This window comes from Alosa pseudoharengus, unplaced genomic scaffold, assembly GCF_046254945.1.
Source record: "Alosa pseudoharengus isolate Yale_2024_CS ecotype anadromous, Long Island Sound unplaced genomic scaffold, YU_APseudo_1.1 YU_APseudo_1.1_scf_11, whole genome shotgun sequence".
Classification (NCBI taxonomy): Eukaryota; Metazoa; Chordata; class Actinopteri; order Clupeiformes; family Clupeidae; genus Alosa; species Alosa pseudoharengus.
In genome coordinates, this window is record NW_027468576.1 from 28,749,431 (window position 1) to 28,765,269 (window position 15,839).

The following is a 15,839-nucleotide window of genomic DNA, read 5'->3' on the forward strand; positions in this document are numbered from 1 at the left end:
TGTTTTTTTAGCTAATTCATGGATATTCATAAAAACATATTTTGGAGGCTCTTTAATATCCATAGTGAGATGTCCTATCTGAAATACTGAGCCAATGCACGTGTTCGATGTTATTTGCATTAATGCTAGAAAATGTATTCAAGTTATGTAAAGTTACAGTAGGCCTAGTTACAGACAGGAACGGTTTTGTTATGCTACAATGTCTTGAATTTACTCGTCTTAAATGTTTGCTTCAGCTTATAGGCTATTGAAGAAGTTATTTCCAGGTACAGGCCTCGCGTCTTCATTCTCAAAACAGTTAAAGTTAAATTGTTTTATCCATGTTTTAAGATTATACATAAATAGTGTAGCCAATGCTTACTTAAAACTATACTTGGAGATGTACTTGTAAAAAATTTCGAAAGCATTCGCTGTACTGTCCACCACTGCCAGTAGAGGCACTGTGTCTTTAACTGTTTTTCCCCCTATAATCCTAGCAGTTGAAGAAGATAGCGGGCCTTAATTACGTCACGTCACCTCTGCTTTTTTTCTGCAAAGCCTCCTGTCTTAACGGTAGTGTGTCTCTTAGATCTCAAAGAAGAGGTGTTCGTTACCACGTTTTTTTGGGGAACTGGTCACATTTACTGGGCACTCGTGTGCTCCTTCAACAGCAGCTGAGGGACAGCGCGTTTTTTTCTTTCACGTTTGTCAAGGCGCCGCAGCAGCCAGTCTCTCGCACCCTGGACACGTTGACCAGACGGAGCACTCCACAAGGCGCTCATCACTAAGGATTACAGGATATATCTAACCAACGTTTCTTTTTAGCGTTGAAGATGTTCCAGGTTTGTAGATTAATGTGGCAGGGACATTGTTTTTACCAGATGAAAGAAGGAAGATATGTTATATAAGGCGAATAATAGAAAGGAGCGGATAGTCTGTTTGACGTTTGCCTCTTCCAAAGGCTGCATGTAATGCAACTGAATGCATCACTATCTATGCTACCGTTAACATTATAAAGTGGTGTTGAAATGGTATTGATGATATTGGTCGATAACTAACTCTTACTTATGTGTGTTCACTACATTGATACCATCCATCAATTAGGCGAATTTAGTGGTCTACAAAGACAGCTAGCGAGGAAGCTGACATCTACTCCTGTAAGGTTAACGGCTTCAGACCGCTCGCTTAATACCAGCTAACGTTAGCTAGCTAATAACGGTAACGTTATCAGTTAACGTGATTTATTGTACATCTTCATTTGAAGACCCAATTCTTCGTTTAATATGCATTTAATTGAGATGGCACCTTTATCAAGTATCCTTCACTCTGCTATGGTAGTAGAGGGGTCGTGGTACTCCTAGCTGGCCAGTTAGCCAGCTCTTAAAGCTAGCTGACCGCGCCACATTCAGAATTTTATCACCATTATCTGCCTAGCTAGCCACCACTATCAAGTGATCATACATCTGTGGTCCAATAATATGCCAGCTAAAGGTTTGGAGGACAACGACACAAATATACTAACATTAGCGGAGATATATCATCCGACGTTTTTCGACATGGACATATGTCATATTCATGTCTGTATATAGCAACAAAGTATTAGGCTACTTGAGTGGTTAAGCAGCTTAAACTTTTTTTTCACGTTATAAGGTTAGCCAAGTTAGTAGCAGGGATTTGCGCAAAGAGCACAGTGAATACAGTGAGGAGGGTTTTTCTCCGTCACCTGTTTTTTTTTTTTACCCTGCAAGTATTGTAGTAGTTACTTAGCACAATGGGCGAACATATCGGAGATGATAGTATGAACCTCGGCGTGGCTGAGGAGCCCATGCCAGGTTATGTGGACCTCTTCACTAGAGCATGTTCCGTCATGGCCAGTGCCTTGAAGGACTGTAGCGACTGCGGCTTGGAGCTCTCCAGAAGAACCCTGCTGGACAATGCCTATATTACCTGGACCGAGATGGGGCTGTTCTTTATCTGCGCTGTTATGTGGACGCAGATGCGACGGGGGTTGACCGGATGCCTATTCAAGGTAAACACTTGCCGATAACTTGGCATATTGTGTGACGCTGTCCACCCTCGTGGACTACTAGATATATCTGGCAACATCTTTCACTGAACTGCAACAACAGTCAGTAGTAGTATTTGTGGAAGAACCTATCAACTGCAAAGCTATTTGCGACATTTACGCATTATTCGCATACCCGTTTGAGAAGATCCAGGCACGAAGGTTTAAACAGATTAGTTCGCACACAGCACCTCTTAAGATTTATGAAAACATTAATGGCAGGACAGAAGGTTTTGGTGCCATCATTTCCAGCACCTACATGGACTGGTAATGTTTGATGGTTTCAAGGAAAGTGAGAAGTTCTGGGTTATGTGGTCATGGGTAAATCTTACTGTTGCAATTGATGGGTAACCAGACCATAAGAACCCGTCATTTCATCAGTTCTACAGCTTTCTCTGCTTAATTAATTGCCCTACAATAACTATGTCATAGTTATTGCCCTACAATAACTATGACAAACAGATATTCTGTTTCCTATACTGTTAGAGTAGGCTGTCGACCCTGTAAATATTTTAAACCTAGAGGAAACTTCGATCTTGGCATCCATGGCATGATGTTTATTAAGGAGCATTTGAGCTGATGGGTTCAGGTGGAGATGGAGTTACTTAGACTTGATTAGTTTAAACAGCTAAGGACATGTGCTGTGAGGCTCTAGAACTCTCTTTCCAAATGACATTAGAACGTGTCTAGAACAGTATACAGACTAATGAATATAATTAATCAAGAGGACTATGACTACCTTAGTCATACATACCGTCCTTGTATCTTGAGGGCAACATTTTAGCCTACTATCCCCTGATCAAGAAGGGGATAGCTCTTATAGTCAACCAAACAGAAAAGGGACTAGCATAAGAGTGTCTAATTCACTCTTGAAGCATATTTAGATCGAGTACCCACAAAACAGCAGTCTTTTGTTGGCCCCACAGTGTAATGGTGGAGAGAATCGAGTCTCTGTCTGAAGGCGACATGTGTGACTGAGAACGATATAATGGTTTCACTTCCTGCATAGACACTGCAGCGCGTGTGACATGGAAAGAGTCTGTTCATGACCCATGTGCGAGCACACACACACACACACACATATACTGTTCTGTGCTAGATCAGCACACTGCATCGTCATTAACAAGGGTCAATTTGCCTCACTGATACATAGACTCTCCAGATGCACTCACGGGGCAGGAAGCAATGCCCGCCCAGAGTAAAAACACTCAGCTGCATGTTATTTTCCCCTTGTAAATTCCTCACAGGCCGCCCGTCGAGAAGCCACAGGAGACCGCTTGCAGCGGTGGTGATGTTTATCTGCAAATATACATTGTTGTGTCAGATACTTACCAAACACATTTGTTTCAGGCCAACTATCAAATTCCTGAGCCCACCTAGCTGGAGAAGTGCTACAGGCTAGGCTTATTATTCCCGGATACCATCCTGTTGTCTTGCATTCACATCAGCATGTGCTAGTGACCGCTAGCAACAGACGATAAGCATTACTCGTGTATGCCTTTCACTTTATGATGGAAGCTGTAGTGCTTCAGCACCTTGATTAATTGAGCCTCTTGAGCTTGATGTGTAGGAGGAGAGACATGTCACCCAGTTGGAATCCAATTTGTGCAAAATTGTGCCTTGCACACATGCACGGCACTCACAGAGGCTGGCACCTGAGTGACCGTTGACTTCACCAACACATAGCAGTTCAGAAAGAGTAATTGCACAACGGTCATGGCACACTAATGGCCCCAGCGTTGACCCGCGGAGATCTAAAGCAGGGTTCTGTTAATGGGTTTGCTTCCGAATCTCTAGAATGGAGTCTGGGCCTGCGGCTGTCCCGCCCTTTGCTTGTAATCGCTGACTTTTGGTCTCCTGTTGCACGGGCCGCTGTTGACGGACACACTACCCTACAGATTGGAAAACAGGAAAGGGAGACGCATTTTTGTATAATTGACGTCCTGCGTTAGTGGTCTCCTCCCTCCCCGCATCTGTGAAGCAAGCCAGGGAGAGGGTGACTGATGACTTAGGCTGGAGTGCGTTGTGCGAGACCATCTGGCACTTATTATGGGGAGTGACCCTCCACCGATACCAAGGGGCTGTGTTCTTTAGTCGGTGGTCGATATAGTTCACGTCGACACAGTGATATATAGGCTATGCTCCAAAACGGCCCCACCCAGTTGGATTCAGACCACGCAGAGCTTAACTTCATATGAATTACCCTTATGCTGAAGGAGTGGTGATGTGCCGTATTGATTTAGTGTACAGCGTGACAGCCCCCTCCAGAAGCACTGTTTTGAATGGAAGAAATTGGATTACAGTGGCAAGCTCTCCCTTCACTTTTACTCTGCTGAGGATGCCAGCCTGTTGCATTATAAATGATGGCCAGATGGTTATTCAAGGAACAGACTTGGGTCATGAAACAGTGTAACAATAGCTTAGTTTGCTGGACGTTTTGTACCAGTTGAGTCAATGGAGATGATTTAAAGAACTCCCACTGGTTTGACCAGCTATAGAAGTTAATTTTTAAACTTTGAGTAACTGTGTTGTCTCTCGTTCACAGAGAAGCTACCCACAGATTCAATCAGTGTTCTCTCTGTGTTCAGTGCAGAGGAAATCTACAGTAGTTAATCATGTGGTGGCGAACGGTATCAGGCATTCTTTGCTTATGTCATTGTTTCATGTGAAGTTTGATTAATGCCTTATCTCGTCATTCACTGACAAAAAGAAACATTAATTATTTACATTGTGTGTTGTCTCATTCAATAGAATGGGAGAGTGAGTCTAAATCAATGTTGCATTGTTAAAAATAACCATTTTGTGTCAATGGACAATATAAGTAAGAGCTCTTCATAGGCAATTTGTCTGCTTACCACAAATGGGTGAAAAGAGAGATGGGCACTTGTAAGGAGAGCAAGCATTGACTGATAGCGCCTTGCCGGCTTGGGCTCATGTTTCTGGAGAAGAATAAAGTGTGCATAATCCCGTGACGAAGTGTTTCCATGTTCATTTGATCTCATTCTGCAAGTCAATTAAGGGGATGACTGCCGTAATACCTCCCCGAGATTAAGGCCGATGGACAAGCCGAGCCAGTTTCAGGTGTGTGTGAGTGTATGTCCAGAGGAGGAGTACAGGCCTTAATGTCAGTAAATGAGTTCCCCTGCTGACCACGTCACAGTTCCTCGTTCCATCTTCATTGACTTGAGGCAGATGTTGTGGTCTTGCATACACAATCGATTTTCAAAAACATAACAATGATATTTTTTTTATTAACAGTTTACATGCAAGCACTTTATTTTGTTATTGACATAGGCACAATATTTTAATAATTTTATAAATAATTTTAATAATATTTTTTTCCACAATATTATATCGATACTGTGACAATATTAATTTGCCATTATGGTTTTAATTATATTTATTTAATTTATACTTAATTTATACTTACATATATTGCTTTTGAAGTCCACAAGATAGTACAAGACTTCATAGAGAACAAATGTACTGTATCAAGATGGCTGCAGAGACTACCTGTATAAGAAACAGTATATGGGAGAAATAAATCACAATGTAGCTGAAATCGAATCTGAATCGATGTGCTATATTGTAAGATATCACAATAAAACTGTATCATGCCCAAATAGTATGATAGTGTTGTCGCATCTGGCAGTTCCCACCCTTAGTGAACATGATATTTGCTAGCACCTGACTGCTGTTTCGAGCTGAAAGAATGCCATGGAGATGGATGTCTCAAGCTCATCAGGTTTGACAATTAGTCTTTCAAATTGTCCTCAGAAGCCATCTCTCTAATATGAGTGGACGTATTGATGTCTCCTTGTCACAGGATGAATGACCTTTCCACTTACCCATAATCACTGGGTTGATGCAAGTTCAGTCTGGGGTAAATTTGTGCCAGTGACCCTGATTCCAACCCTGATGCTTTTGTTGTGGAAGGGTCAAGTTCCACTCAGTCGCAGTTATTTATCATAGAATCCCCCCTCCCCCCACTTCCTGCAGTGACTCAGCAGTGCATGTTGGGAAGGGGCTTGGGGTGAAGGTGAGGGGGGGGGGGGCAGTCTGTTTTTGGGGGTTGGCTGCTTTGTCCTATGCCGGCAGATGTCTCCGGGGAATGTCAAGCTCTGCTAAATGTATCCCCATGACACCACGTCAGATGAAGCCCTTTTGTGGAGTCTTTGCAACTGAAAGTGAAAGGAAAAGAGGGAGACACAAGCGATTGAGATACTCGTGGCAGCGAACAGCTGGTCAGATTGAGGCCTGTGAGATTTTGGCAACAGAAACCTGCCATCGTTAAGTGGTTGCTACGGATACAAGGGCCTTTTCCTTGACTGAAAATGGGGGTAGAATAGAGATGTTGATGTGTCTGTCAAATTCAGTCTGTGATGATTAAATTTCACAGGTCTCTTGGGGTCTCGCAGAAAAGCCCTTAAAGTGAATTTAAGGCATCTGTGATTAGAATGAGGTACTGCTAATTTGAAGCTCAGACCTTAGTTGTAGGTCAATCCCCCTTCTCACTGAATCTCAAATCGTCTTTCGCTGCAAACATCTTTGCACCCTAGCAAAAGCCCGACTTGCATTTATGCTATTACCACAACAAGGTGTTGGGCTATTTATTCTATGTATCTTGAGAACTGCTGATGGCAACACATTGTGCAAATAGAGGAACTGTAAATGTTGTGCAAGAGATGCAGAGAATCACCCCCTGGCCAGACACTATGATTGAGAGGAACTCAGTAGGGTAGTCCTCCGTTCCGTTGCAGTCTGGCCTGGGCTCTCGACCCCACGCTGTGCCTCGTTCGTAGGCAGCGGCGTGGGTGATGACGGGTCTGGGCCATGTGGTACGCGCACCGGCTGACATGCAGACATGCCCAGTCAAGGCGGGGAGGAGGAGGGGGAGTCTGGGGCCGGCGCTGGAGACGGCAGAGTGGTGGACATGCTGCTGACAGCTGGCCTCTATAAATAAATGCGCCGGGGCGGAGCGAGGGCCAGGAAGGCACGAGGTGGATATCCTGCTGCCGCTGATGCTGCTGCTCGGGCTGCCACCGTCCCCACTGCCGCCGCCGCTACTTCTGCTGCACACGACTCACAAGCAGGAACACATGGCCAGGTCTCCTGCGCCAATCAGAGGCCGACAACCAATCAGAGGCCGACAGCCAACGTGGCTCAGTGCCCCAGGATGTGGTCATGTGACAAGCGCAAGCTCTCTTTCTCTCTCTGTCTCTTTTTCTATCCTCTCTCTTCTTTCTCTCTCTCTCCCTCCCCTCTCTGTCTCTCACTGGAGGACTGGCAGTTGGCTTGGTCCGTAGGCACGTTTTGGTCTGATGGAGTCCTGTGTGTGTGTGTGTGTGGGGGGGGGGGGGGTTTACCTGAAGCTGCCCCGGAATGAAAGCGAATAGGAGCAGTGGACCCCGGCTGCCTGCCGTGACCGATAAAAGATAAATGATTACGACGCGCTCCTGAGTAAATTGCCCTTTCGCTTTTTTATCTCCGGTTACGTCGACCGGGCTTGGGTGACCATCGCTCGACAGCGGCAGATACTCTGTCATGTGGAGAGATAAGACACGGCACACTGGTTCCCACTTTCTCCCACCACCACCTGTGAGCGTGGAACCTGTGCGGCTGCCCACCCCCCAGGCTTATCTGAGTGTGTGCACTGTGTGTTTGCTAATCAGCCACCCACCCTCCCACCCCCACGACACACTAGGCCGCCCACAGTTTACTCCAGGATTCTCTGACGAAGGAAGCTTTTCAGCTTCCTCTTTTTCTGCTGGCGTAGCACATGAAGTGAATAGCCATGAGGTTCACTGAGGGTACTCGTCCAGCACAACTCAACTCCAGTCCTCTTGTCTACTCCCCACTGTTTTTATCATCATCGGTTTCTTAAAACAAACACAACATCAACACGTGTGCAGTCGCAGATGTTGCTGTATGAACCCTGTTTGATATATCACAGTGTCCCTGGCGGGAGTGTGGCTTTGTGTTTTGATAAGCAACCTTTGTGTCTCTCTTTTGTGTCCCCCCTGCAGCCGTTTGCACAGTGGTGTTGTCTCCAGCCCAAAGACACTGCCAAGATGCCGGAGAGCGCGTGGAAGCTGGTCTTCTACACCATGTCGTGGTCCTACAGCACCTACCTACTCTTCTTCACCCAGTACACCTTCTTTTACAACCCGCCGTCCGTTTTCTATGGTAAGCCGGAGGCACAGACCTTTCTTTGGGAGTCCCTGCGTGTTTAAACTCAAGGGGCTTTCCAAAGCCTGTCATAAGAAAGGTCTCTTATTACAGTGTAAATTGCTGGTGTCGGATGATGGTGTTGCACTTCTTTTACTTGTGGTTTGATGGGTGCTTTTACAAATGACCACTTATTACTCCTGTAACTGTCACAGCCCCTCTGCACTGAAAGTCAATATTGTGGCTAGAATGGCAATTTTGTATCAGTTGGCCTATTTTGATTGTATCAAGTTACTAATCCAAATACCACTTTTTATTTTTCAGTTTAAGACACACCAGTATTTTTCATAAAATTACACGGCATTGAGTTAAATGACTACAGAAAAGGCTCATATTAAATAGATATTTAATATTGTAATGCAACTCTCATCCTCTTCAAAGATACAAAAGGCCATGGAGTTGTATTTTTTTAATACTGTGCATTAGTCAACGTACTGGTCTGTGAGCTTAACCGAGAAAGGGCTTAGCGCCTTAGCGAATTTTTATCAGTTATAATTTGTAACAAAAATAAATATCTCATGATCCAGTATTTAGCTGACTGTTGTTCTGTGGGACAAGATAAGGAACTGAAAGGCTGACAGTGGTTGCCTGTGAAAACACACGTTGGCTGGTTTTCATAGGCATTCATCACAAACATTTTACCAGAGAGGTTAATCAAACAATATTTAACTTTTTGCTTATGAAAACATGTATTAAATTAAATTTTATTTGGGGTAAGTATGTTAGCTGCACTGTGTGTATTTGGTGTTCATGATAGTTTTGCTGTTTCAGCTGTCTGAAACTTTGACTTAATGCCATACTTAATATTTACTTTGTAGCTAAACTAGGGGGATCTTCCTAGATCAGAGATGTAGCTTGCTCCAAATGAGCAAATGCTCTTTTGTGTGACGAACCATATTCCTTGTCAACTGTCATTCTTGCAAATGTGCATATTATCATGTTTGTGTATTTGCATAGGGACAAATACATAACATTACAAGGATATTTAAAGTCCATGGTGGAAATAAAACACAAACCTATGTGTACAATAAAAAACACATCATTTGAAGTATATGTGAACCATGCCTGGATTTGTCTGAGAAGCTACTACCGGTAGTCATGATTTACTAAACTGTTATTAAAGTATAATTGGGCACTAATGTCTGAACCAACCGCAACAAAAATGTTTCAGCCTTATTTTTGAGTTTTCTATCAATTCCTGCTGCAGTTTTGAAACTGATGTGTACCCCTAGCTCTGGCTCTGTAAGATCCTCTAGTGTGCTGATGAGCACTCTTTCCCCTATAACACCCCGGTCAGAAAGCTTTAGAGCAAGCAATGATAGCTCATTACGAGACTCTCTGAGAGGGTGCTTCCCAGCCTTAAGCTGCTCTGGCGGCCCCCGGGGCCCACGCCGACTGTTGTAATCGTGTTCTCAATGTTTAATGACGGGGAGGGGATCAATACGCATTAAAGGCTGTGGCATCAACAACAGCAGTAGCAGCAGCAGCGGCAGTAGCAACAGAGGCAGCAATGGCTCTGCCTCAGCTTGGCTCAGCATGGAAAGTTCCTCAAACTTCCAGGTTAATGCGTCCCCGGGGGAAGCTCCATAAATACGGCATGGCGTCCTGTCAGGCCGAGTCTCCATATCCCACGAAAATTAGCCTGTTGGGCACTAATGACGGCTCTACCGGACATACCAATGGTACATCACGGGCTCACAAATTCCTGTCCAGGGGAAAGTAGATAGAAAGCTGCTTAGTGCTTTTGACACAAGCTAATGGAAGTGGATATATGTGTCTTTTAGGGTGCGTGTGCGTGCTTATGCGTGTATATGAGAATGAAAGTGGATGTATGTGTCTCTTGGGGGGGGGGTGTGTGTGTGTGATGGATGAAATGTAAAGGTGTGTGTGTGGTGTTGCTTCCTGTGCGTGTGCATTATGCTGACGACTCATTGGCACGTTATTCCTGACGACAGACTGGAAGAGTGGCATGTCAGTGCCCACGGACATCGCCATCGCCTATCTGATCCAGGGCAGCTTCTACGGTCACTCCATATACGCCACCGTCTACATGGACGCCTGGAGGAAGGACTCGGCCGTCATGGTGGTCCATCATGTGATCACGCTGGCCCTCATCACATTCTCCTATGCCTTCAGGTGAGACGCCGCAGGAACCAGCACCAGAGTGTCCATTGTGCGCTCACCCAAACTGCTTGACCACTATTGCCTGTATTGGATGTAGGCTATCACTTACATACACGGGAATGTAATACTTTGTGTTCCTGCTGCAGATACCACAACATTGGGGTGTTAGTGCTGTTCCTACATGACATCAATGACATTCAGTTGGAGTTCACCAAACTGAATGTCTATTTCAAGACCCGGGGGGGAAGCTACTACTTGATCAACGACATTCTCTCCAACATGGGCTCTGTAAGCTTCAGCATCACCTGGTGAGATTTAGCTGGCAGTCACAAACACACACCCACACACACGGTCACTGACTTGTCATGTAGTTCTGTTTGTGTCAGTAGACGCCGGCTTATTTATTTACAGGTTGCGCAGTGAACTGTTAACTCTGTGTGTGTTTGTGTGTCTTGAGTCATGGTTGAGATCCCTCACACCACACAAACGAGTGAGAGTGTCCCCTCTTTGTTCTACCTGGCAGGTTCTGGTTCCGTCTGTACTGGTTCCCACTGAAGGTTCTCTACGCCTCCTGTGTGGCCAGTCTCCAGTTGGTGCCTAACATCCCCTTCTACTTCTTCTTCAATGCCCTACTGCTCGCGCTGCTCCTTATGAACATCTACTGGTTCCTGGTGAGACGGCTTGACTACTTCCTGCCTCTCTGTCGCTCTCCCTATGATGAGAACTGGCTCACGAATAAGGCTCAGGCCCACATGTTTTTGAGTCGAGAATCCAGACACTGGCCAGTTCTCTCTCTCTTTCTCTCTCTCACTCTTTCTTTCTCTCTTTCTTTCTCTCTCTTACTCTCCCCTTCTCTACTCCTTCACTCTTTTGACTGACCATCTCTTCATGGAGGCATACTCAACCTTCTTCATCTCTCCCCAAGTCTTGGCTACTGTCTTTCTTCCTGGATGTGTCTGCTCTCATCAGTGCTTTTTGCCAGGTTCACTGGCCCAATTGTATAGTGATTTACAGGCAAGTTCATGTTTCCATGCTTGTCATTGATGTTTCATGCCTGGCTGTCTTAATTGAAGCCATCTGCACGTGTGATCATGTGTGCTGTTGATGAATGTTGACTGCTGACAGCTGAGAATGTTGTGTGATTCCTCTTCCGTGCGCATGTCGGCAGCCCCCTTCTAAAGTAAGCAGCAGATTCCGGCATTCCGGATTCCGAGGCAGACGTGGGTGAGGAGTGTGTTGGTTTGGCGCAGGGTTGTGGTGTTCGGTTCTAGTGCCGGGCAGCTGGAGTGGTGTTGGGTTAGAGGCAGTAGTGTTTGGGTTCTGAGGTGTTGGGAGTTGGTGATTTAAAAAAAGAAAAGTATTTATTTTTTTCACTTCTTCCTCTTTTTGGTTATAGTGTGGGATTATATATACACCTTTGATGTTCTCTCTCTCTCCCTCTTTGTCTGTACTTCAATAGCTGTCTTGTCATCTCACAGTATATCTTGTTATGATATATGATGGCATATTGTTACCTCATAGTACTTTTATCTTGTTCTCTCTCTTGCTCTCCGATAGTCCATTCTAGTACTGACTTATCATGCTCTTTCTTTTCCACCTATTTTCCTTTCTTTCTCCCTCTTTTCTCTCTGCATCTTTTCTCCACCTTTCTCTCTTTCTCTCCGTGTGTCTGCAGTTCATCGTACTGTTTGTGGTGAAAGTGTTGACGGGCCAGATGAAGGAGGTGAATGATGTGCGGGAGTACGAGGAAGAAGAGGCCTCTCTGAAGGCAAAGCTCAAGATGCAGAACCCTGATGCTGGCCATCAGGACAAAGAGGAAGGGTATGTTCATACACACACACACACACACACACACACACACAAGGAATATGCGTGCGCACACACAAGGAATATGCACACGCACACACAAGGAATATGCATACACACAGAGATACACACACGCACACACTCACTCGGTCACTCACTCACTCGGTCACTCACTTGGGTCACAAATACAAAAGGCAACCATATGCAAAGACATGCACACAGCACATGCATACAGTCTTACTGCCACATACAGTAAAAAGATGCTTGCTCAAAGAAACCGCAGATGGTTTTATGATCTTGATATACAAATTACCAGGTATAAAAATGGCACCGTGCTAAAGACTTGTTTCACAACAGATGCAGGCAGGACATGTTTGCACATCTGCCCAGCAATCCCACAGCGCTCTCTCCCCAGCTATCGCAGGGCTACATTCGGACATGGGACAATGAGTTGGAGGGGGTGGTGTGGGGTGGGGGCAACCTCCCACTGTCAGTAACACAATCTCGGGGAGATGAGATACCGCACACCTTGTGTAACATGCAGATAGGATCAAAGAGCTCATTTAGATGTGATTACAAAGCATTCCATGAGCCCTAGCCCTTATCTTACTAACCTTGAAAAAGTGATATCCCTCGATATTATTCTGCATTCGCTGATCATCATCTCATCACCTGATCTTTGTCCCCCCTCTCACCATAGGAAACACGTGCAGAACGGGATCACCAAAGAGAAGCATCTATAAGAGCCTCTCCAGCACCATCTCCTGGCACATACCTAGAATTACAGTTAAACTAGATGATCTATTCTACGTACATTGACTTGTGCTCCAAGTGGTTAGATGGTTTTGCAGGGGAAAAAAACACATGTAGACAGTGATATGTTTTCAGTTACACTATTCTGTTTTTTTATTTTTTTTTATTATAGCACTGTGAATGTTATTTCAGGTGACTTATGTCTTATACTTTTACTTTTTTGGAGAAAAAAAGGTGTAAGTTCTGTGAAGTTCCTCTTGTGTGGTGGTTATATATAGAAATAGTGTCATCTCTTTCACCATGCTTTGACAGCGGAAGAGAACTCTGTTTCTTAGCCTCAACGCGTGAAACATCTCTCAACAGTATGAGGACTTATAGCATTCACAGTAACACTGGTGAATTGTGCTTTGTCGAGACCCGAACATATTTCAAATTAGTGTTCTTTTAAGAGCCGGTGGCTTTGTTTTTCCAATTTGATGTTTGATTAATTTACTTTAATTCCTAGAGTGACGGCTGTATAAAGGGAAACATTGGTGTGTTTGTATCCTGTCTCTGTGTGAGAAAGAAAGGGACAATGAAAGAGTGCATGTTGAGTCTCTGGTTTTAATTTTCTAAAGACATGCACTGATGATCCATATCATTGCACAGGTTACTCCAGACCAAATAGACTTTACCCAGCCTGACCTGTTTTTCTTGCGCGAGCCACACATCTTCGTAATATTGGTGTAGCCTAGAAATCTAGACGCACCCTAGCAGGGCTAGTTTAGCAACTCTCTGTTGGCTTGTGTGCTGGAAAAATGTAACTTCTATCAGGCCAATCAAATCGTGTATAGAGACGTTAAGCGGGCTTAACATAATGATTGATGACAGAGTTGCAACGGTCTGGCTTGAATTCCCTGCTACTTGAAAACAAAGAAGATGGATGTTGCTATTGGCGAACAGAGAGACACGAGTTAAGCTTTTTTTAAGTTGGCAAAAGTTTGAACTAGCCAACTAGCTCCGGTGGGAAAACGCATGGGACTCATAGCCCTGTCCTATTGCGTGCAGAGGGAATTTGAAAGACAACCGATTATCCCGCCCCTCGGACTGAGCACTGCCAACGATGAGTGCCCAGACCCTACATTTTAATGTGGGTCTGGCTCGTCAGGCTAGGCAAGTGTGCTTGAATGTGAAAAAAAAAACACATGATTTTAAGGGAATTTTGTTTTCACTTTTTTTTGGTGTGGATAAATAGGGATTGATTATATTGCTTGCATTCCTGTTTGGGGAAGATGTGGCGTCACATTTTCTGATTTTATTGCTGTTCTGTATCTGTTGTTGCACTGATATGAAGGCATACAAGCTGACCACTGATTTACGTATGATCTGACATAGCAGGAATTGATTGAATTGGTTGCATAATTTATTCCAAAAGGAAATTTGGTTTATTTTTTTTTATTTGGAAAACTGCGAATTACAGAAACCAATTGACATTAATAGCCCTTAAACTTTGGCAAATATGAATATGTATGCACATAATATGGTATTCTGGAAATGCATGATATTGGAATGGCTCCAAGTATGTTATGAAGTAGTCCTATGACAAAACTTTAATGAAAACTATTTAAATGTAACTAATCGACATGCGACGTCACACTCAAGAACAGAGACCACAATCATACATACAAAGGAAATCTATTTGCCTACATACTGTTCTGAATGTTTTCATGAGTTTTAAATGTGTACGTTTGCATCAGGTCTAGATTCGTTCTTTTATTTTGTTGTGCTGAGACCAAGTGCTGTCATTCTGATCAAATCCATGCTACCGTTTTATCTCTCGTCATGATGGACAGCATGCTTGTGCTGGAACAGTCCGCAGATGCCAGTAAGAGAAAGGAGTCCAATATGCGTGGACGTGTCTTCCATTCTCCGGACTAGGCTCTCCACTAGTCCGCGCTTTTCCAATTTTTATGTTAGGACATTGTTATTGATCCGAGTCAGCTGCTGTAATTTTTGTTTTTTTCTCTCTGAGAACACTGTTTGTAGTTGTACTTGTCCTTCTCCTGTGTATGCATTGGTTTGGTTAACTGTTTGTACAGACGAGGTGCCCTTAGTCTACCATGGTACTGTCCGCAGTGTGCACTTTCTTTGGTCTGAGCCCGCCTCCCTGCGGGCTGTCAAGACCGGCGCCACGAGGGAGAGCTAAAAACAGTCCTTCAATGCGCAACTGGCAATATCGCATCAATGTTAAGAGTAGTAAATTATCATTCGATTTCGAAACCATTTGGGTTGTAGAACTCTTTGCCGATTTGGCATATTTAAGTTCCTTGTATTGGAGCACAAATCCATCCAGGTTTGGGGTTTAAAAATGTGGACCTGACTTTGCTTACAAAGTCTGAACCTATGCATTTTCTTTGATAGTGTATGTATCCTTTGAGAATGTGCCAAATATGAACTTGTAAAACCACTGAGAAGTGTTATGACGGAGAGACCTGGGAATAAATAAGGAGTCTGGGGTTGCCCTGCCGGTGTTTCGTACAAATTGCACTGTAATTTATTGCTATTATTTTTATTGTTCATTAGGAAATAGGGAAGATACTGGGGGATTTTTATGAATTAATTTCATAAGACTTGGATCAAATGAAGTATTAAATATTGCGTTTTAACTTAATTGTTTTTTTTTCTTCCTTTTAAACTTGGACCAGACACTTTTACTCAAGGATCCATAATCTGCCCTATACCCCCCCTCCCACCCTTAAGGATCATGATCTGACCACTTTCTAAAATCTGACCACTTGGGTATGACAGGTAGTTTCTCTTTTGTAATGAAACAGTTTTAATAATTCCATTGAACCAGTGTTATTGTATTGTTTTCCCATTAAATTATGTCAGAGGAAAAAAAATT

At 43.9% G+C, this 15,839-nt stretch overlaps 1 protein-coding gene across 2 annotated transcripts; it reads left to right on the forward strand.

The window, feature by feature from the left end:
- The first annotated feature begins 512 nt into the window (after positions 1-512).
- cers1 (ceramide synthase 1) lies at positions 513-15,605 on the forward strand. Of its 2 annotated transcripts, XM_076278724.1 has the most exons (7): positions 517-2,008; positions 8,071-8,230; positions 10,228-10,408; positions 10,543-10,704; positions 10,920-11,067; positions 12,072-12,217; positions 12,903-15,605. In XM_076278724.1, exons 1-7 carry the CDS (start codon positions 1,751-1,753, stop codon positions 12,943-12,945), a joined length of 1,098 nt encoding a protein of 365 aa, XP_076134839.1. In that variant the 5' UTR covers positions 517-1,750; the 3' UTR covers positions 12,946-15,605. The 2 variants fall into 2 exon arrangements, with proteins under 2 accessions (XP_076134838.1, XP_076134839.1); XM_076278723.1 differs by lacking the exon at positions 12,903-15,605 and having other exon boundaries at positions 513-2,008; positions 10,920-12,209.
- Positions 15,606-15,839: the final 234 nt, after the last annotated feature.